Genomic DNA, 24,611 nt, shown 5'->3' with positions numbered 1-24,611 from the left:
ATCCCTTTTTCCCGGAGACGGGCCTGTACTCCTGAAAAACGTCTGCTAATTACACTCACGCCGTCATAAGACTGTCCAACACATTTTGACCAGTCAAGGCCGATACCCTTTATTTCGTTGTAAATAAAGTCGGCCAAACTCTCAGCATCAACCTTGCGCATGTGGTAGCAACCTACGGCTCTTTCTTTGATTTTCGTATTAGGAGCATAGCCCACTAAGATCGCAAGTTGTTCCTTTTTTGAGAGGTCTTTTGTTTCGTCAGTAAGTACCGCAAAATATTTCTCTTCTCTGGCTTCTTTCGCGATAGAATTTTTTACTTTATTTCCTATGACCTAAATGTATTCGTTTTGGTACTCGTGTGACAAGCAATGGCCATAGGCCTTGCAAGTCTTGTCCATCCCGTCCGGGTTGATTTCTATTAAAAGACCTACGATCTCAACGAAATTCCCTCGACTGGCACTGAACTCTCCTTCATCATGGCCACGGAACGCAAGACCTTGCCGTCCAAGTAAGGCTGTAATTTTTTGCAGAACCTTTACATACCGTCTGTTCCCTAATATTTCCTTTTCCTGTTCTTTGGAGAGGCATGAGGCAATAGATCCGGCTAACTCCGTCTCAATAGCTTTAAATTTGGTCCAGGAAATGGTACATGCTTCGTGCCGGTCACTGCTTTCGTGCTGCCTTACCAGCTCTAAAATGTCTTTTCACCTTATCAGTCCTACCTCGATGAATGCCCTTGCGCCATGTCTTATTATAATATCATATGATATTTATGTTTTTAGCAAACGACTAAGATTTATGAAGTTATTCGTCATCTTGCATATGAAGATTCTTTTATTTGTCAAAATTGCAATTATTTTAAAGATTATATTTTGTTATTTGGAAAAAACCCGCAGACATTGTAATTTCCATTCAAATGAGCCGTTAAACAGCTCTCTATTGTGTTCCATTTTCCCGCTCGCGGTGACGAAAAAAAGAAGACATATTAGTGCAGCTTATGGAAACAGTTGGTTTCCTTTGTTGCTCAAGGTGGGGAGGGAGGCGAAAAATTTCCCGTATGGGGTTTTCAGCATTAGCAATTCCAATAGTATACATCCGACAGTATTTTCGAGGGGTTTCATTCTGTTTTTCGAAATCCTTAAAAATTTGTTTTGGCAATAAACTTTTACTCTTAAGAGTAATCGAAAGAATAGCCCAGTTAAGTGGTACATGCTCAGTTAAGTTATTATATTGAAAAGAATAAAACTCTAATAGAAAATCAATTTGGGTTCAGAAAAGGGCTATCTACGGATATAGCAGTTCTGAAATTGGTTGATTGGATTAGTGATGCATTTGAAGCTGCTCTCATACCCGCGGCTGTGTTTGTGGATATGAAAAAAGCGTTCGATACGGTGGACCACTCAGAGGTTATTCAAGCTCTTGACTCGACTGGGTTTAAGGGTTCAAGTCTGGAGTGGTTTTCATCGTATCTACACAATCGGTATCAGATAGTTCAGAATGGGTCATTCTTATCTTGAAAAAAGAAAATAGAGTATGGGGTCCCACAAGGGTCAATCCTGGGACCTCTACTTTTCATTATTTTCATTGATCGAGTGAAACACTACCTGTCAGAGGCTGGTGTCATCCTGTTTACAGATGACACTTTGCTCTTTCTGGCAGCGCCTTTACTTGATGTTTTATATAATAAAATTCATAATGCAATTTCTGAATTTCTAATTTTTTATCGGCGAAATATATTAACCCTAAACTTTCTAAAACTTTCTTCATGGTATTTTCTAGACTTTCGTCTAGTGCTGGAAATGACCATATCATGGTTCAAGAAAATGGGATAAAGAGAGTAGCAACAACGAAGTATTTGGGGTTTTTAATTGATGAAGACCTGTCGTGGAAAAACCATTAAAGTGCAATAGCTGAAAAATTAAGCAGAGGCCTTGGGGTGATGCGAAGAATTAAAAATCTAGTCCCAAAAAAGATCCTGAAAATGATTTATTTTTCTATATTTTACCCATATATTACCTACGGATGCTCTATATGGGCAAGTAATTTTGTAACATGTTTCCAAAGAGTACAAAAACATCAGAATAGAGCTGTAAAATTATTATCTGAATTTGATGATTCTGATGAGGTTCTCATCAGCATTTTAAAAATAATAAGTTAATGGATGTGTACCTAAGTTGAGATTACCAAGTCACGATTTTGTCGTATAAATATTTGAATCAGCTGTTCACCCCTGTCTTTGAAAATCTTTTTACTTTTAATAGAGACCGTCACGATCATAATACAAGAAAAGCTGATAACTTAAGTCATGAGTTTAGGAGCACCACTCGGGCATCTTTTATGATTGGCCATTATGGTCCCCATGTTTGGAATATATTGCCCGAGTGTGTGAAAAATGCGCCTAGTCTTCCGGCTTTCAAGTCACGGGCAAAGAAGTTTCTTTTATCTCGTGAGTGAATTTGGTGTCAAGCCCACTCCAGGTTGTCATTCTATTTAAGGCATTTCCCCGATTTACTTTGCTTTTTTTTCTATCTACTTCTTTTCTTTTCCTCTTTCTCTATTTTTTTCCTTTATTCCTTCATCAGATAAGTTTCTTGTGTGTCGAGTAGCAAGGTATGGTTGTTGTTTTAATTAGCTGAGAGTGATAATCTCGCTTGCCCTTTCAAGCTTATTGCCTTTCTTGGCAGGCGAAAGGCGAATAGTGTTTGTTTTCTTTTTTAATAAATGTATATCTCATATCCCATTCTTAAATCAGCAATAAATGGCACTTTTTCTCACTAGACACGTTTTTAAAATGTGTTTTTAAAATTTTGATTACTATGGACCGTGTTTCGTTCTTTACTAGATTGCAGCTATCACTGCGACGATAATGAACCCCTTTGGGTAAGTCCTGAATGCACATATGAAAATATAATCTTTCTTTGAAGAAATTTTAGATGTTATAAGCATTTGCGTAGATATTAAGACAAGTTGCTGATCATCTACACCTTCAATAAAAAGAAAAAAAACTCTGAAGCTTAAATGAGCAATCCCAAGGCAAAATAATTGTTTTATTTACAAAACTCCAATCCCGAGATTAAATCCAACTTTTCAGAAGTTTATTCGGGAACCCATATTCTCAAAACTTGGTTTAATCGCCTCATTTAAAGTTCTCTATTAATAAATTTACTTTCAAAACAGTAAATATAGGCTACTCCATAAATTTCCCTCAACAAATTTGAAAGACCAATTTCTCCAGTATCCCAATAAGTCTGGAGGTTCTTCATCCAAGAATACAGGGGAAAAAAGCCTCAAAAGCCTTTCTGTTAGGATGTCAATTGTGAAAAGTAAAATTTCTATCAAGAATGAAGAGTGATAGACGTAGTTACAACTTAACACGAGTAAAAATAAACCAATAGTAGCAAATAAGGTTAAACCCGACAAAGGATGAGCGATAGTTAAACGCCAGTTCAAAGCTTGGCAAAACTTTCAATAAATCTTTACTGAAACAGTTCAAATTTTTCTGTGTCTTTTGTCGTTACTGGCAAATAATTCGAATAAATTGAAATTGTCTACCTTTTGGTGTTTTCACCAAAATCCAAATTGGTCATTGTAAACCAGACTGTCCCTACTTTGACGAACCGTGTTGAGTAGAACACAGTGGCGTCAATTTGGAGTGGGGAAGATTCCCCTCCTAAGGGTTTAAAAGATGCCTACTTTGTGGCATTTTATTGCAAAATATCTTTTCGGTATTTCATTGGAAAAATTGAAAAAAAACGACAAGATATTGAAAAATACATTTTGCTCCCCCAAAATTTTCATGAATTGACGTCACTGGTTAATTACAACTTAATAATCAATAAAGATGAGTAAGGCAGATGTTTCTAAGTAAATTGATTGCGTCCACCATATGCAAAGGATTTGTGCTTTTTATGATGATCGTCAATGTAAGTTTAGCATATTTGTGCTCTTTTTGTGTTCATGGACGTATTTTTTGGCTTTAATAAACTTATCTATCCATCTATCTATCTATGCAAATGATTATTTATAATGAGAAATTTCTAATACCGAGATTCAGTTAATCTTTAAGCTAATGCTAGTAATCAGATTTTACCGTTCACAGAGGTAGATTTTAACATTACAAACAGCTAAAGCTCTATTTTTTTTTATTTTTTTTTCATAGTAATTTTGACGATTGCCGCCGATCGACATTCTTTAAAGAATCGGCTGATTGGCTAGTTCTGAATTGTTCGGATTAAGCTTTAAATCGCGGTACTTCTTCGCGACAAAGTCATGTCGCAGTTGAGTCACGGTAAGGTCACATATTTTGTTTTAGTCATCCTTATCAATTTATTTTACTGATGAAAAGACATGAAAATTTTCGGTTGTGGAACACGTTCGAAACAGCCCAAAAACATTTCATGAGAAAAGGAAGACTTTGCCAGTCGTCGAACTTTTTGCATTGAGGAACATGATTCTCAATCTTACACATATTTAGTTCAGCCAATTTAATGAAAAAAAATTCGTTAAAACGCATTATGTTGTACAGACTGACAGGGCTAAGATTGCAATCATGGTTAGGTATTATTTAATACCCGCAGCTGACTATTAAGTCACCCAACTTAAAACAGGAAAGCAACATAAAGCGTGAAAATCGAATATTTATTGACTGCTTACCATACATTGACCATCTATACAGAGGTCCAAGGCCCCCTCCCGACATCGGGTGCCATCATGGACCTTTTCCGACAAACGGATAATATACCCTTCTTTTGATTGGCAGTACAACGCGCATGGTGTTTCGTTGTTGATATGAGGTATCCAATTTGTTAGCTGTCCGCGGTACGGGACATAGTCGTAGGATTTGCATTGCTCTTGCCGAAAATCAATAGAACTTGGGTAGCAAGGCTGGAAAACAATTATCGGTATAGATATTGTATTGGTTACCGAACAGTCATATGAAAAAAGGTCTAAATATCCTACCGTATACTCTTTTATTCTGCAACGTACATACAGAATCATAATTAAAGAAACTAATAAAATAACGAAAACGAATTAATATAATTGAAAACAATCTGAATTATATAGCGGGACAAGATCAGTAAGCGGTAAAATAATGAAAAATCTTATAGAAATATATCAGACATAAGGTCTAGAGGGGTTACAAATAACCTTAAAAATAAAATGAAAATACAAAAAAGATGGTACTTTATTAGTAGCCGGGCAATACGCGAGATATTGTATAGCGAACATAATAAAAAGAAACTGGTCAAACAGGTTCTTTCAACGGAGAATTCCTATGCCGAGTATTGCAAGCAGTGGTTTCTTCCTCCGTTTACAATATTTAAACTTTAGTTTTTTCGGGTTGAGGGCGATTCTGAAGGACATTACAGCGTTCTGGGCGCATAATTCTAATTTGTAGATTTTATAATTTTGTTCATAAACTATCATATTTTTATCATACTTTGTTTTATTTCATTATCATTAACCAAACTTCACTTCTCGCGTGTTGCCCGGCTACTCAACATATACATATATATTATATAATGGAAGGTATGTGTGTCTGAGGATAATTAATCTTAAAAAAAAACAAAGTTTTTCCAAGGGAAGTAAAGAGCGAAGGTGAACCTTAAAACGGACAAAAAATATTACTTCACAGCCTATCTAATATATATATATATATATATATATATATATATATATATATATATATATATATATATATATAATATATATATATATATATATATATATATATATATATATATATATATATATATATAGAGGTGAGTATATATATATATATATATATATACGTATATATATATATATATATATATATATATATATATATATATATATACATATATATATATATATATATATATATATATATATATATATATATATATATATATATATATATATATACACACACACATATATATATATATATATATATATATATATATATATATATATATATATATATATATATATATATATATATGTATATATGTATATGTATATATATATATATATATATATGTATATATGTATATATATATATATATATATATATATATATATATATATATATATATATATATATATATATATATATATATATATATATATATATATATATAACTAGTACAAATAAACGAACTAATTATGTTTCCCTGTGTTTCTAGGTTTATAGAAAACTAGCGCTTTACTGAAAACACAAAAATCAAGCATTAAAAAACAGGAATATTGATTTGGGAGTGAAAAGTGAGTATGAAGCTTGACAACAATAAACTAATCTATAAAGCTTTTCATAGTCTTACACCAGTTGTTACATCAGTTATTATATATAAAATTATATATAAAATCATCTTAAAAACATAAGTGTAAAATTAAATATTTTTTAAATAACCGCAAACTCATTGAACAGCATACAGAAATATTGGAAGTAAAGAGAGAAGTTGAAACTTAAAACGGACAAAAATTATTGCTTCACAGCCGATCTAACATATATATATATATATATATATATATATATATATATATATATATATATATATATATATATATATATATATATATATATATATATATATATATATATATATATATATATATATATATATATATATATATATATATATATATATATATGTATGTATGTATGTATATATATATATATATATATATATATATATATATATATATATATATATATATGTATGTATGTATGTATGTATATATATATATATGTATATATATATATATATATATATATATATATATATATATATATATATATATATATATATATATATATATATATATATATATATATATATATATATATATATATATATATATATATATATATATATATATATATATATATATATATATATAACTAGTACAAATAAACCAACTAATTATGTTTCCCTGTGTTTCTAGGATTATAGAAAACTAGCGTTTTACTGAAAACACAAAAATCAAGTATGAAAAACAGGAATATTGATTTGGGAGTAAAAGTGAGTATGAAGCTTGACAACAATAAACTAATGTATAAAGCTTTTCATAGTCTTACACCAGTTGTTACATCAGTTATTATATATAAAATTATATATAAAATCATCTTAAAAACATAAGTGTAAAATTAAATATTTTTTAAATAACCGCAAACTCATTGAACAGCTTACAGAAATATTGGATTGAATTTTTAGGTAACATTTTGGTATAATATTCAATTGTGTTATAAGCTATAATATCAATAGTGATTAATAAACAATCTTCAAATGTAAGAAATGCTTTAGTATTACTTGAAATGAAGATCAAATAAGACATAATATGAACTCTGAAAATAAGGTTATTTGTCTCTATACAACAGTGAATTTCAAGCTATGATACAAATCCTAAAGCTAGTCTATAGTCCTAATCCTAATGCTATCAAGATGGCTTTACTTCAAACTTGTCTACAAACTAATCAAGACATGTCCTTTTTAAAACCAAAACGACAGCCAGGCGTTGAAATGAGCCATCGTGCAGAAGTGATACCAAATCAAACGAGAAAAAAAATAATAAAGCAACAATCCTAAAATGAATTGTTATTTATCTTAGAAAGGATTGATCTAAAAGGGATTGATAATATTTTTATTCTGTAAAAAGTTTCCTTAATTCGTTTGCTTTTACTGGACAAAAACTCCTATATTATTTTGTGTTTTCAGTAAAGCGCTGGTTTCCTATTAGTTTAATGAGAGTATATATTTGCCGGGCATGGATTGAATCCCAGAGGAAACGAATGCTCGGGGCTCTTTGCACACCAGAATACAGTATTGTTTTAGGGGTAAGGGTGACAATCCCCTCAATCAAGACACAGATTATTTTCATTTAAAATATCAAACAGATGTAACAACTAGTGCTAGCTAAAAATAGCTCCGAAGATGGAACTTGTAGACAGCACAGAAGCTGGGAAGATTACAACCCCTATAATAATGGCGCCCTAAGCAGCAGTCCAAGTTTCCAATACCTTAACCCGGCACTAATGAAACCTGTGAATTCAGCCAAGGGAAGAATTCAATCTTTAGTTTTTTACTTTTACTAGTCTGTAAGCTTGTCTTTGGTTTACTATCGTTGTAACTATTGAATTTCTGGCGAAATAATTCTAGTTGCATTCCGAATTTCGTACTAGTGCGAATTCAGGGCTATTATCATTTTTTTTTTCAAGTTATTCACCAGTACATCCCGGATTTTGAGAAGGAGAGGGGCGACTGTCTATTATTTGAAGACTGGGTACTTACGCGTTATAGCGACCGCATTTAAGTTCTTGATCTGAGTCAAACCGGCTTCTCTGTTTGCATTCGGAGTTAACTAGCTTAGTCTTAGTAAGAAAAACTACTATGCAGGTATATTTAAATTAGACATTTAATATATAGAGGTTAGGTATTGGTTAGGTTAGGTATTTAATATAATGCGTTCTGGGCAGCCTGTTTTCCATAATTCTCTGTTGTAGTCTCCATAATTCTATTGGTAAAGTATTATATTTTCAACCTGTTTTGGTATATTTCATTAGGATTAATCTAACTTCACTTCTGTGGTGTGGTCGCTATAACACGTAAGTACCAAGACTGTTCTTATCGTCAGTATCAGATAAAGTCAAGTTAAAACGGTACTTATGTACTATCTGTAACACACGCGCCATATTATATAGGGAAGACGCTAAATAAAATTGCCAAACGGGTTTCCTTCACTAGAATATTGAATTGGAAAACGTGGTTTGTTATTGGGTTTACAGTATTTAAACTATTATTTTTTGGGGTTTAGGGGGGAAAAGGTACATAGGCTGGGTTAGGTTATGTTAGGTTTAGTTAGGTTAGATTGTTGGGTTATGTATTAAACACATGCTATGCTTTAATCCCCCCCCCCGAATGTGCAGATACATAGCCGAAATTTGTTTCTAAACTATCATATTTTTATCCTATTTTTTTTATTTCATTAGCATTAACCAAACTTCACTTTTCGCGTGTGTTACAGATAGTACATAAGTACCGTTAAAACTGCCCAAAAGTCAACAGCAGCAAAACTACCAAAGTGAGCAATGAAATCCGGACTTTACTGACTCAGCTAGCCCCAGGGTTTCCACCTGGTCAAAAAAAATCACTAGATTCTTAAGAAAAAAAATCACTAGATCAGCTTATAAATCACTAGATTAATGACTAGAAATCACTAGATAATACTCTCTATCTGTTTAATTTAAAATAGTTTTGTTTCTTTACCATGTTCTATACAGGTGCACATATAGTAAGGGGGTAAAACTACCCCCCAAGGTCTCTAAAAATAATTTTAGATTGATGTTTTGTTGTTTCTCAAGTGAAAAATACCCTTGGAACTTTTAAAAATGCCTTTTCGCATCTTTATGCAGAGAATAGAACAAAATCCTTGCTTCTTTCTTGTATTTTCCCGAACTGGTACCTTTGACTTATAACCCAATCACTGAAAATTTGTTATCGGTGATGTAATCGAAATATTTACTTTTTCTTTTTTTTCTTGTCGATTCAAAACCCTAATTTTTTCTCCAAAAACCAGCTAAACCTAAGGTATAGTTTTGGTACCTTTCAACTATGCTACGCGAAATGGCTATCTTAAACTTTTGGTCGAGCAATTTTAGGGGAAAAGATGGACATGAGAGGGGGGCTGGTAGCCCTCTGATCTTTTTGGCGAATTAAAAATGGTCGCCAGAAATTTTGGTTTCTGTTAAATGAGCCATTTCCCGATGTTCTGAGACTATTGGTTCTATACGATCACCCCTGGGGAAAAAAATGACACGTATCCGTGATTTTTTTTTTATGGCAAAAAAAATACAAATTATAAGTTTTTGCAGACAGGAGCTTGAAACCTGTACAACAGGGTTCTCTGTTACGCTGTTTCTCAGGTTGTGATTTTATTTTAAATTATATTACTTTCAGGGGTATCTCCTCCCTCTTAAGAATAGAAGGCAAGACTTTTAGAGGGTCGTAGCTTTTTACGGGTAGCATTAAGCTTAATGAATCTTTTATATTTGCAATCAGCATAATAATCCGATGATATATCGATTGATATCAAAATTCCGTTTTTTAGAGTTTTGGTTACTATTGAGCCGTGTCCCTCAATTCTTATAGTTCATTGCCTCCAATTATTTGATATGTTAGCACATGAATCCAAAAACTTAAAGAATATGACGTTATCTGCGCTTATTAGGTGTTACAGTTACAATTATACAGTTACAGTTACAGCACAGTTCATATAATTATCCAATATGATCATTCCCTATCTCACCCATTATAAAAAGTGAATTTGAAGAAATTACAAAGAATTTAATTTACAAAGTGAATTTGAAGAATTACTGGAGTTTCAATTAGATAATAGAAGTAAAAAATAAAACCATTAAGCAACTCTCGGATTAGATACCCCCCCCCCTCTTTTTACTCCTAACCGCGTTCAATGATCAAACTACAATCGGTATCCAGTTATGTTACAAATCTTATTACAAAAAGAAATGAGTCCTTTTTTCGTTTTCTATAATTTCTTTTTTCATTTCTTTTTTTCAGAGGGTGTGTTCATATCCACTATCCACTGCACTTTCAAAGGTTTTAACAATTGAAAATCTAATTTGGAACTGATAGATTATAGAGAGTAAAAAATCATTTATTTTAAGACAAAATTCGACCTGAGCAAATGTTGTGAAATAGAAACTATAGAACAGTTTAGCAATTTTTAGATTGAATAAGTTCGCGTATCATCTTGCTGATAGCGCTCTGGGGTCTACCTGTCTAAATCTGATATGGACGTATAGTGGGAAATAGGAAGTTTCAAAGGCGGTATATTTGCATAAATGCTAATCTGGAATATATTAGGAACTGTAGTGAATAACTATTTTGCGTTTTTTTATTGATTACTTCTTGTATGATTCGTTCGATTGAATCATGAATCTACGAGCTATAAGGTGAAAAATCACTAGATTTGAGAAAAATCATTAGTTTTGGAGCAGAACTAGTGATAAATCACAAGGGGTGGCAACCCTGGCTAGCCCAAGCATCTATATTGAATGCCCAATTTACTAGTTTACAAAATTCAAGACTAACTCTAATTAAATGGGGATTTAGTTACACACACACCGTTGTTTATTAATAATGAAAAGTTTTCTGACTCTATTAGATTAGAGCGCATTTCCCAGTCAAGTTTCGGCACCTTTAACAAAGCCATATTTTGCAAGTCATTCTTTTTACAGATGCCGTTTCCTGACTATACATTGTTTTCTTTCATTTCTGACTTAATTTTCAATAAATTTAAGTCATCTTTCTCCCTCCCTTCAGATATGGTATTTCCGCTTTTTATTTTTTCAGGATGATACTGGCTAGGCTAAGTAAAATAGATGTAATATGTGCTTAAGATAACGCTAAAAAAAACTGAGAAAAAACCTCAACTGAAATTTCAAGAGCTATTGGCAGGGTATTTAGTTTAAACAATTTAAGGCTATAACCTTTATTCTATTTATAGATAATCTCTTTTCTACTGACAATTCAGAAGAAGAATAAAATTCATCAAGTTTAGACGAGTAGACAAGAAAAAAGCCTACATCTTGTGCAGAAATAGCTACCACGACCAAGGGGTTGGACACTGTCTCAAGAAGTATATTATAAGCCACAATTTTCGTGATTCCTAATGACTCATTCCATTGAACAAGGCCGTGTCCAGCGGGGAACCAGTTTAGAACCCCCCCCCAAAAAAAAAAAAATTACAGTAAATCAAGTTTAAGCGAATAGATAAGAAAGAAAAAATCAGCGCACATCTAGACACTGTCTCAAGAAGTATATTTTAGGCCAAAACTTTCGTGATTCCTAATGGCTCATTCAATTGGAACAAGGTCATATCCAGGAGGGTCCGGGATCGACCCCTCCCCCTCCCGACATTTTTTCCGACTCGTAAGAACGTGACAAAACTGCATATAAGAAAATTTTGAAGTTTGAATCGAATAAAATAACTACGATTTGCATATTCAATTTAAGTTTCACTCGTTTTAAGATTTATTTATTCATTTACATTAATATATATTGTATGTTTTGTTCGCATTGATTGTTTATTTAATTTCTGTTCGTTTTAAGTTTCATTTATGCTTTAATAGCAAAATATTTGTTTTCGTTTTAAGCTTGATTTTCATATTCAATCCAAGCATTACTCGCTTTAAGATCTATTTATTCATTTATATTATTATTTGCTGTATGTTTTTTGCTATGACTGTTTATTTAATTTCTATTCGTTTTGGGTTTTGAATTTTCACAAATATTTGTATCTGCTGAGCTTAAGTTTCAAATTGTCTTTACTTTTCTTTGAAAAACTTTTTTTTTCGGAAAGTTTTTTTTTTAATTAATATCTTATAACAACCTCAATATGTGTCTTTTTATGGCAAAGAACTTATTCAAACGTTTACTCCCCCCCCCCCGCCTACACACACATCTTATCATCCTACCCCCTGATAATGAACTTTTCTACCAAAATTGGCTTAGAAACACGTCCTCCCCCCTTAGAAGATTATCTGCCGATAAATAATCTAATATAAGCTATCCACACTCTTTGCCTCTAACGTTCAGAAAGTGAGTAGGTGCGGAGCTCTTTGGCGATCCATGAATTAACTTTAAGTAGAACATGAATTAACAGACAATGGAGGTTATTTTTTCTTTCTTTTAACATTCAACTGACAAGTTTCGATTATTTTCAATCGATGTTCGCTTTTTGCCATTAAAAATAACTTTAGAATTGTTGATAGATGATCATTGATATTTCCGAATAAATGTTCGATTATCACTAGTTTTGTGAGTTTTTCAGAACCTTCCGGAACAGCTTACGCTTTAATGCTACAGTGTGCTCTAAAACAAGCGATCGAGATTTATAGTTCCTTCTTAATAATGGCAACGTTCAATGTTTTTCATTTTTATTTGTTATAGCATCCTTAAAAGGACGGAGAAAACATTTTAAGAAGCCCTTGTGAAGTAGCCAAAAATAATTGGAGGAAGCTCGTACCAAGTAACTCTTCATAAATCATAGCTAATCATATTGGCAAGGTATTGACAATATAGGAAAGAGCGACTTGCTTTCCATAGTAAGCGGGAATTCAAAAAAAAGAAGAAAAAATATGAACAATATGCGTGTCTGGAATCTATTAATCTTCACTTGAGCTTAGGGGCCCTTGAGACGGCGTACATTTTTCGCTCAGTTAACAATAATACAGATTCCGTTATTTTACTTTGCTATTAAGAAAGGGTGGAAATGGAAAATGATCTCATGTTGATATTAGAATTGGTAGTGAAAGGGTACACTATCAAACTGAAGAATATTCGTGAATATTTTCTTCATTAAAAACATTCATGCAAATAATTTTTTTAGGGTTTTTCTCGAGAGTCGTGGTATCAATTTAATTCCCTCTGCAGAACTTTGCCTCCATCTAACATTTTTAAGACAACATAGCTTCTTTTCTTTCTTTTTTTTTTACCAAAGCTTCATTCCTCGCCATTTATGGTCGATAAAAAGAAGAGCGAGGCCGACCGTCTCAAATGTTTACAGCAGTCTGAGCATTCTTTTACCCCTGTTTCCAAAGCATGCTTTTTGTGTTATTAAATTTGAAACTAGTAGCAGCAGCAATAACGGTAATATTGAAATAAAGATTATAGGCCAATAAAAAGGAACGTCATTAAAACAAGAAAAACAACGACTCTGCATGATGTGATTATGTGAAGATGACACATTGTCAATTTGCTGTTATAAAGATAATGTGATAGTTTGATTACTTCGACAGACACTATATATAGGCTACCCACAGACAAGGCGGAATTAATAAAGTGGTACTTATTTAAGAAAGAACAGCCGGTACTTCTCAAGAATCCGATAGTCACACGAGAAGTGAAGTTTCGTTTATGCTAATGAAATAAAACAAAATAGGATAAAAATATAAAAGTTTAGAAACAAATTTGGGCTATATTTGCATATTAGGGGGGGGGGTAAAGCATAGCGTATATTAAATACCTAATCTAACCTAACCTAGGTACCTTTTTTTGCCCCTTCAACCCCAAAAAGACTAAAGTTTAAATCTTTGTTAAGGACTGAACAGCGTCTGACATGTCATCAAAAACCAACTATTCATGTGGCATCTCGGCCGCTCTCGATGTGGTCTCCCTGGCGTGCCTACCAGATTCTCGTCCGGTACCGAAGAGCCCTTCTAAGGAGTTTGAATTATCTAGACTGACACCAAGCAGGTACACAGGGGGCTTCCGGACACATCCGAGCACCCTGGAATTGCTTAGCACTTATAGTATTCCCACAGTTTCTTAAATTCACCATGTAATTCACTTACTTTGGTTTTTTAAAAATTAGCCTTTCCCCCCCCCCCCCCTATCGTCTCTACTCTCAGAATTAAGCAATTCTTGAGTCCATTCCCGTCTTAAACATGGATCGTCTTAGGTATTAAAAAAAAATCCTTTTTAACTAAATCTCAACCCTATGTTTTACTAAACATAGGAGCTTTCATACCTGCAAAAAGGGATACAGGAAAAAAATACTCCCTTAAGACTCGTCTAGAGAGGACCCTCTCCTCCCTCCAAGGAAAGAAACTTAGGCTTAAACCGTCCTCTTTGGTAGTTCCAGGCATCTCGCCTCATTCAAAAAGCTCTTGATTTTCTCTCCTAAACATTAACACTGTGGTAAGCAATAGTAGATACAGTGAACCTCCGGTAATCCTGCCCCTGTCTATTCCGAAGTTCCCTGTAATCCGAAATGTATATTACTCGGCTATTGAATATTTTTGACAAACTTAGTTAATGTAGATGATTCATAATTGAACAGTTTACAACTTGTGTATGCCACTGCTATTGTGCTTGACGCGCAAGTATTCATTTTTGGTTTTATCTTGACTGTTTTGAATTTGAATTGAATTTGGCTGTATGTGACAGAAGTGTGGCCTAGAGCGTGTGGTCTACTTCTGCAGTTTGTATCAAAAGACAATCCAATATAAAACATTTGGTTTTTGCTCTTTGTCGATCATGGAATTTTACCTCTATCAACTATTACATCGCCTTGGAAAAAGTTACAGCCAGATATAGTCAACACTCATAGTAACCATCCTCAAATCCGTGTAACTTGGTAAGTAATACAGTAAGTTGCTGCTCAAACAAAGTTAAGTCTAGAAGATTTGGAAATCTAGTGCAGCGGAATGGATAAAGACTACTCCACAAGTGAACAACTACCTTGCGTTTCAACAATCTTAAATACAATAAATTTTTGAATGTTCTTATGTTTCATAAATTGATTGATCCATATTATGATTTTGATTCATAGTTATTGATTATTTTATTACACATGTACACTTATTTGTATACAATTATTTCCTGATGTACAATACTATTTTTTGTAAGTTTTACACCATTAACAATGTTAATCAAACAGTTCGTGGTAAGGAACTGTAAGTAAGGAGCGACCCGGCTCAGTAGTAACCGAAACTGTAAAAAACAGAATTTTGATACAAATAGATACATCAAAAGAATTGAGTTTTCATGCTGATCTATTACATATATAAGTTTCCTCAAGTCTAATCCAACCTATCAAAAGTTACAAGCCTGAGAAAATGTGTCCTATTTTGGAAAAAAGAAGGAAACACGCCATAAAGTTCATAGAATCTTAATGAAAATCACAACATCAGATTCAGCGTATCAGAGAACATTACTGTAGAGGTTTCAAGCTCCTATCTGAACAAATGTGGAATTTTGTATTTTTGCCAGAAGAAAGATCACGGATGCGTGTTTATTTGTTTTTTGTTTATTTGTTTTTTCTCCCAGGGGTCATCGTATCGACCCAGTGGTCCTAGAGTTTCTTGAGAGGGCTCATTCGAACGGAAATTAAAATATCTAGTACCTTTTTTAAGTGACCAAAAAAATGGAGGGCAACTAGGCCCACTCCCACGCTCATATTTTTCTCAAAGTCACCGGATAAAAAATTTTGAGATAGCCATTTTGTTCAGCATAGTCGAAATATGTAATAGCTATGTCTCTGAGGATGACTTAATCCCCCACAATCCCCGGAAGAAGGGCTGCAAGTAATGAACTTTGCCTATTCTTTACATATAGTATTGGTAATTAGGAAATTTATAGACGTTTTCAGGGGAGGATTTTTGCTGGTGGGGAGGGGTCGGGGGGAATTGGGTTAAATGGGATGATCGTTCTATGTAAGAATTTTTCATGGGGGGGGGGAGAAACTTTCCATGAAGGGGGCGCTGGATTTCCCAGCATTATTTTAAAAAAAAATCAGAAATTAAATAAAATAAAAAATTTTATCAACTGAAAGTAAGGAGTAACATTAAAACTTAAAAGGAACAGAAATTATTACGTATATTAGGGGGTTCGTCCCCTCCTCAATACCTCGCTCTTTACGCTAATATATTTTTAGTAATTTCAAAACAGCTATTTATTCTAATTAAACGGCTTTTGTGATTCAGGGGTCTTTCTTGAAGAATTGGAACAAACTTTGAACTTCAACATAAAGAGCGAGGTATTGACGAGGGGCAAACTCCTTCATATTACCTATATGAGGAAGTTTGCCTCCTCGTCAGTACCTCGTTCTTTACGCTAAAGTTCGAAATTTGTTAAATAATGGCCAATATAAGTAATAATTTCTTTGTGTTATTATCCGGTCAATCTTAACGTTTAATTTTACCTTAAGAGGCTTCATAACTATGATTTTTATGCAATTAAACACAAAAACAAGTTTTTCTAACTGAAAGTAAGGAGCGACATTAAAACTTAAAACGAACAGAAATTATTCCGTATATGAAAGGGGTGCCCCCTCCTCAACGCCTCGCTCTTTACACTCTTTAAAATATACGTAACTTACGAATTAACTTCCGTAACGAACTTCTATATTCATATATTTTTAATACGTATATTAGGGGGTCCACCCCCCTAGTCAATACCTCGCTCTTTAAGCTAAAGTTCTGATTTTATTCCAATTCTTTAAAAATGACCTCTTAATACCAAAGGCCGTTGATTAGAATAAATAGCTCCTATGAAAGTACTAAAAAAACTTTAGCGTAAAGAGCAAGGTAGTGACTAGTGGTCGAACCCAATCATATACGCAATAATTTCTGTTTGTTTTAAGTTTTGATGGTGCTCCTTACTTTCAGTTGAAAAACTTTTTTTTTAAATTTAATATCTGATCGTTTTTTTAAATAACGCTGCGAAATCCGGCGCCCCCTTCATAGCAATGTCCCTTCCCCCATGAAAAATTTCTCCATGGAAAGATCCTCCCACGTAACCCCCGACCCATCTCCACCCACTACCAGAAAAAATCCCCCCTGAAAATGCCTGTACGCTTCCCAATAACCAATACTATATGTAAACATTGGGCAAAGTTCATAGCTTGCAGCCCTTCCCCCGGGGACTGTGGGGGATTAAGTCATCCTCAAAGACATAGTTATTGTATTTTTCAACCATGCTAAACAAAATGGCTATCTAAAAATTTTGATCGGATGACTTTGGGAAACAAATGAGCGTGGGAGGGGGCCTAGTTGCCCTCCATTTTTTGTTCGCCTAAAAAGAACACTAGGACTTTCAATTTCCGTTCGAATGAGCCCTCCCGCGATATTCTAGGACCACTGGGTCGATACGATCACCCCCGGGGGGAAAAAAAAAACAAATAAACACGCATCCGTGATCTTTCTTCAGGCAAAAAAATACAAAATTCCACATTTTTGCAGATAGGAGCTTGAAACCTTTACAGTAGTGTTCTCTGATATGGTGAATCTGATGGTGTGATTGTCATAATAAATAAATGAAACCCAAAACGAACAGAAATTACAATAAATAACCGAGTCAACCTCAAAACGAGCAGAAATTAACATAAGTTGGGCGCAAAACCCCTATGCCTTTCCAAGGTCAGAACAAAATTTGCAATTCCCTGAAAAAAATAAATGTTTTTACTTTTATAAACTCTAGCAAATCAAATAATTTTGACACTTCGATCGATCAGTACAAGTACATGTATATTTAAATGACAATTCATATTCATTTGTATTTTTTCAGTAAAGTGCAAATTTTGTTCTGACCTTGGGAAGGCATAGGGGTTTTGCGCCCAACTTATGTTAATTTCTGCTCGTTTTGAGTTTGACTCGGCTATTTACTGTAATTAGTAGGGTAAGAGGTTCCATTTTGCGTGCGCTCCTAGGAATCACCATGTTATTTGCGGAGACATATAGGAATTTCAACGTTATTCTATAGAAGCTCCTCAGCTTTTCAAAGAGAGGGAGTATCCTCTCAAATAATGGAATTTGAGGGCCGATAAAGTGAAATTATGTCACTATTCTAGTTTTTCTAAACCAGTATTGCCTATAACTTAATTTATTCAAAAATTTTTGATAACTTGATAGGTGATTTGAATAAAGCCCAGTATCGCATACACTATTAGAGATATCAAAATGATATCTCATTTGCATTAAGCTAACTCAATTTGCGAAAAGATATTCCATTTGTACAACTCTGCTCTGATTGAATTGTTGCCGACAATGAGTCGAAAATAACATGTAATCACTGCTAAGCCTTTTGTTATTGCTAGAGGATTACCCAATTCACTTCTTAGTGTTAACTGACAGAGTTCCAAATACGAACATTTTGAAAAGCAGACAGTTTTTTTTTGTTATTAAAAAATTAGACATTATAATCAGAATTATTTGATTGACATTCAAAAAGGGGTAATGAGATTTGCAAATTGGAGTGTAGGATTTGTCAATTTTGGAGGGAAAACCAAAAATACTCAGAATCGAAAATAAATGGGATCTGCCTCAAGGGGAAGGCCCCGAGGCCCTTCGTTCCTCCATTTCTGAGGGCAGGGGAGGGGGGGTCAATTTTGGAGGGAAAACCAAAAATACTCATAATCTAAAAAAAAGGGGACCTGCCTCAAGGGGATGGCTCAGAGGCCCTTCATTCCCCCATTTCTGTGGGCAGGGGCGGGAGGGGGGAGTCAATTTTGGAGGGAAAACCAAAAATACTCAGAATCTAAAATAAATGGGATCTGCCTCAAGAGGAAGGCTCAGAGGCCCTTTCGTTCCCCCATTTCTGAGGGCAGGGGAGGGGGTCAATTTTGGAGGGAAAACCAAAAATACTCAGAATCGAAAATAAACGGGATCTGCCTCAAGGGCAACAAGAAATGTCTGAAAAGTTTTTTTTTTGGGGGGGTGGGGGCGATGACAGAGTGGTTGTCTTAGACTAGTCATAGTGCTGTACTCTGGCATGAATTGCTTTCGAAAACCCGGATGAATTAGTTGAAAATAAAGTTTTAACAAGAAATGTCTTAAAAGTATTTTTTTTGGGGTGGGGGGGGCGATGACAGAGTGGATGTCTCAGACTAGTGATAGTGCTGTACTGGGGTACGAATTGCTTGAGAAAAACTCAAATGAATTAGTTGAAAATAAAGTTTTAACAAGAAATGTCTGAAAAGTATTTTTTGGGGGCTGGGGGCGATGATAGGGTGGATGTCTTAGACTAGTTGTACTGCTGTACTCTAACATGAATTGCTTTCGAAAACCCGGATGAATTAGTTGAAAATAAAGTTTTAACAAGAAAAGTCTGAAAAGTATTTTTTGGGGAGGATGGGGGCGATGACAGAGTGGTTGTCTTAGACTAGTTATAGTGCTGTACTCTGGCATGAATTGCTTTCGAAAACCCGGATGAATTAGTTGAAAATAAAGTTTTAACAAGAAATGTCTGAAAAGTATTTTTTTTTGGGGGGGGGGCATTGACAGATTGGATGTTTTAGACTAGTTATAATGCTGTACTCTGACATGAATTGCTTTCGAAAACCCGGATGAATTAGTTGAAAATAAAGTTTTAACAAGACATGTCTGAAAACTAATTTTTTTGGGGGGGATGGAGCGATGACAGATTGGATGTCTCAGACTAGTGATAGTGCTGTACTGTGGTACGAATTGCTTGTGAAATTTTTTTGGGGGGTGGGGGCGATGGCAGATTTGATGTCTGACACTATTTATAATGCTGTACTCCGATAAAGATGGCTTTTAACAACCCGGAAGAAGCATATGAAAATAAATTTTGGTCTATATATTGTCTAGATATTATTTTTTGGGGGGATGGAGCAAATTCAGAGTGGATTTCTCAGAATAGTTACAGGGCTGAACTGTGGTGCGAATTTCTTTTGAACCAACCCAAATGAATTAGTTGAAAATAAAGTTTTAACATGAAATGTCTGAAAAGTATTTTTTTGGGGGTTGGGGCGATGACAGATTGGATGTCTCAGACTAGTGATAGTGCTTTACTGTGGTACGAATTGCTTGTGAAAAAACCCAAATGAATTAGTTGAAAATAAAGCTTTAACAAGAAATGTCTGAAAAGTATTTTTTTTGGGGGGATGGGGACGATGACAGAGTGGATGTTTTAGACTAGTTATAGTGCTGTACTTTGGCATGAATTGCTTTCGAAAACCCGGATTAATTAGTTGAAAATAAAGTTTTAACAAGAAATGTCTTAAAAGTATTTTTTTGGGGGGTGGGGCCGATGACAGAGTGGATGCCTTAGACTAGTGATAGTGCTGTACTGTAATACGAACAAATTGCTTGTGAAAACCCAAATGAATTAGTTGAAAATAAAGTTTTAACATGAAATGTCTGAAAAGTATTATTTTTTTTTGGGGGGGGGGGCGATGACAGAGTGGATGTCTCGGGGTTTGAGAGACTCTGTTGTTTTATTCTGTGTGTTTTGTTTTCTTTACTTGGGGGTCATTCAAAAAGCGAGGATTTCTGTTAAATAAATAATTCTTGTACCTTTTTTGCCTGATTCCATATGGCTTTTCTTTACTTGGTGCCCATTAAAAACGAACTTTTTTGTGTTAATTTTTTTTGGGGGTGGGGGCGATGACAGAGTGGATGTCTTAGACTAGTTATAGTGCTGTACTCTGGCATGAATTGCTTTCGAAAACCCGGATGAATTAGTTGAAAATAAAGTTTTAACAAGAAATGTCTGAAAAGTATTTTTTTTTTGGGGGGGTGGGGGGTGGGGGCGATGACAGAGTGGATGTCTCGGGGTTTGAGAGACTCTGTTGTTTTATTCTGTGTGTTTTTTTTTCTTTACTTGGTGGTCATTCAAAAAGCGAGGATTTCTGTTAAATAAATAATTCTTGTACCTTTTTTGCCTGATTCCATATGGCTTTTCTTTACTTGGTGCCCATTAAAAACGAAATTTTTTGTGTTAAATAAGTAGTTTCTGTATCTTTTAAAAGAGTTTTAAGGGGTTTGAGAGACTCAGTTGCCTGATTCAGTGTGGTTTTTCTTTAATTATTGCTCATTAAAAAAGAAGTTTGTGTGTTAAATAAGTAGTTCTTGCATATTTTAAAAGATCTTTAAGGAGTTTGAGAGACTCGGTTGCCTGATTCCGTGTGGTTTTTCTTTACTTGGTACCCAATAAAAACAAAATAAAGTTGAGTTGATCTAGGTTCACTTATTATTTGAGAAGTTTAATTTAGTATTTCGTGGTTTGACTTGCCTGAAATCATGAATTAGAATATTTAATTGGCTGTTTGGGGATTTTCAGACCTAGGTTAACTAAACGTTGCGCTGTGTTTGTCACACCAACTAGTAAATATTTATCGGGCTTTTATTTTTTCCGTTCAATTATTTTCAGTGTAAGCCAATATAAAGCTAGGGAGAGTAAAAACGGTAGTTATTTAGTACCCGGTAAACAGGTGACTTGATATGCTTCATTAGAAGTAGGCTATTGCTAATGATACCTCCTAAACAGATATTTTTATGGCTCTAACAATTGTACTCTATGCTTGCCCAGAGACACAATGTGGCTTTCCCGCTATTACTCTATGCCCGGTTATCGACACTACCTAGTTTATTGCATGTATTAAATCAGTATTTTTTACACAGTGGAACGATAAACACATAATTAATATCTCTAAAAAAGTGAAGATGAAGCATTTTAAGAAAGTGTGTTCACATGATAGTGTTATTGTAGCATTGAATGCTGACAAGGAGAAGTATTTAAACTATGAAATAAGTACAAGTGGTAGCACTATCGGAAACGTATGCATGCATTGTCATGACAGTAAGGTATTGAATTTCTTTGGAGTACCAAAAAAATTCAACTCTTATGATGGTGGATATGCGAGATTGAGATCTCCGGAGATGATTGCACTCAAAGAAAATGCCAACATAAAAATAATAGTTGATGAAGAGGGGCATCTTCATACTAGTGCTTGTGGTAACATGTTACCCAGTGTTAAACCATATCGTCAACTTTCGGGTATTAGCATTCAAATGAAAGCAAAGACGAAAAGAAAGACCTACTCTTCTACTAATATCATAAACCATATCCTGTCTACATGCCGGAACTGTTACCTGTGTAAAAATGGTGTGATAATAGACAGTGAAATTGCTAGAAAAATAAAAAGGGCATTGGCAGAAAATATCACTAAGGAATATAAAGATGAATCGAAGAAAAACAAAGTACCAGCAAACTTTACTGCAATTGATCAAACAGTCAATGAATCAAATAATACCAAAGACGAAAAGCATATTGACCCTGTCGATGACACACCTATAAAAATTGTGTATGAGTCAAAATGGAATAATGATTATTCTACTGATTACGAACTAAGAGAAGACAATAGCTATAGTATCAAGAGAGAACATGGTGAACCATTTTATGGAACAGATTCAAAATGTCCAAAGTTGTTCATTGATATGAATAATGTATAATAATATATATTTTTTGTATTAATATTCTACATGACATTATTTCATTAAAAATATATTATGTCTTACATTGTTATGTATTCATTATTTTTAGATTAAGCTAGCATATCGAACGTTTAGAATGTCTATTAAAACATCGGAGATGTAAGAAAAGGAATTTACATACATCATATATCGGATAGATAGGTTAATATAAAGAAAATCTAAGTATAAGAATGAATAAATTCTCTATCAACATCTATTGACGGATACTTGGGATAGCATTGACAAAATCAAAGTATCGTAAGTAGCAAACTCTTTCTTGAATTCAACTCATGGATACACAATACAGATATTAAAAAAAAAATTGTAGTTTCCAGACTTCATTTACATGCAATAGATACCGAGAGTTCTATGACTTCTCCCTGCAATGAATTCTAAGGGTTTTATGACTCCTCCCCACAATGAATTCAGATGGTTTTAGGACTCATCCCCCTAGCCATAACTCCATTCAAGCTTGAGCGAAGATATAAAAGTTTGATGAAGTATTTTTCTACTTACCAACTACATTAATAACTTCCAAGATGATAGGACTGTATGACACAGAATTTATCAGTTTGCAAAAATCATCTTGTGGTGTTATATTTGAATGTGCATTTTTATTATTGTCTATGGAACTCGAAGAAATTGACTGTTATCATTGGATAGTGAACTATAACATGTTTGAGTATGATAAGAGCTTGTGGAGTACTAAATTACGTCATATAAACAGACTGGGACTCTACGATAGAGTGATTACACCACTTAATAATGCTGGTCAGGAACTGAGAAATGTTCAGGAGGAAGTCAGTGAAATTTGCAGCTTTTTCGGGGTTGAAGCACTCTACGTAAAGGGCAATGTACCTACAGATAAAGTTTTAATTCAAAAGTGTGACCCTAGGATTCCACTTTTCAATCTAGAAGAGTTTAAGTGTCCTAAATTTGAAGGGGGTTATCACCGTCCTGAAGACGAGGTTAGGTTCTTCGCACAGTGGATAACTAAGAACATACCTGATCGTGATAAATCCATAAGACATGGTAAAAACTATTCTAGATCATGGGACCATCGTTTGTGGATGTTTAAGAGTGAACTCTAATTACTATTTTTTATGTAAAAATTTTTTGTTGTTTTTATTTCCTCTAAAAAAAATCCGCTAATACATTCAAGCAATAAATAACGTTAATCTTAACCTGTCTTTTTGATGTAGAATGGGTCAATTCATTTCATTAAAATGTTAAGAAATGTCAAGTAACAATCGCTGTCTTGAATTTGCTTCTTTGACACAATACAGATATTTAATTCGAGAAATCATGATAAAATCGCAAGTAAGTAATAAACTCTTTATTGTTTTCACCTATTGGATACACAATGCAGAAATTTCATTGAAGAAATTATGAAACAATTGTAAGTAAGTAACAATGTGTCTGTGTGTGAGTGTGTGTGTGCAAGTTAGCACAATTAAACTAGCTAATGTCAATAACAGAACAATTGTTTTTTTTCTCTCTTTATCACAAACAATTTTCAATGTGTACAGATCAAATTGGTCTCTAAACAGTTCATGATAAAAAAATAGTTTGGGACAAGAAAAAAAAAACCTAAAATAATGTTGTGAAATCAACATGCAAAGTCGACACAGCTTTATTTTATTTTTTAAGGTTAATTTAGACGAGGTTACGTGCATTATTGATTTCACCTCTTGGATACAAAAAAAGACATTTCATTCCAGAAATTATGACAAAATTCTAAGTAAGTAAAAAAAACTCATTCTTGGATTCGCCGTTTGCATGCACAATACAGAAATGTCATTCTATGGGACCTCTACACGTGATTAAACAC

The 24,611-nt window shown here is 33.9% G+C and overlaps 1 protein-coding gene and 1 long non-coding RNA gene across 4 annotated transcripts in view; one reads left to right on the top strand and one right to left on the bottom strand.

Moving 5' to 3' along the window:
• The window catches only part of LOC148948609 (uncharacterized), a 90,432-nt gene extending 78,271 nt beyond the window's left edge, over nt 1-12,161 (top strand). The window contains exon 3 of the long non-coding RNA XR_016142228.1: nt 11,509-12,161. This is a non-coding gene — a long non-coding RNA (uncharacterized LOC148948609). The remainder of the gene's footprint in view (nt 1-11,508) is intronic.
• The window catches only part of LOC148948608 (protein madd-4-like), a 511,292-nt gene that overhangs the window by 404,898 nt on the left and 81,783 nt on the right, over nt 1-24,611 (bottom strand). For all 3 annotated transcript variants that reach the window (XM_089094504.1, XM_089094505.1, XM_089094503.1), the window contains exon 4: nt 4,654-4,884. In XM_089094504.1, the coding sequence (XP_088950630.1) occupies nt 4,654-4,884 (231 nt within the window). The remainder of the gene's footprint in view (nt 1-4,653; nt 4,885-24,611) is intronic.

The sequence above is a fragment of the Artemia sp. Qi Xiang Cuo genome, chromosome 9, assembly GCF_049724085.1.
Source record: "Artemia sp. Qi Xiang Cuo chromosome 9, ASM4972408v1, whole genome shotgun sequence".
NCBI lineage: Eukaryota > Metazoa > Arthropoda > Branchiopoda > Anostraca > Artemiidae > Artemia > Artemia sp. Qi Xiang Cuo.
This window is presented reverse-complemented; position numbering and strand designations above follow the sequence as displayed.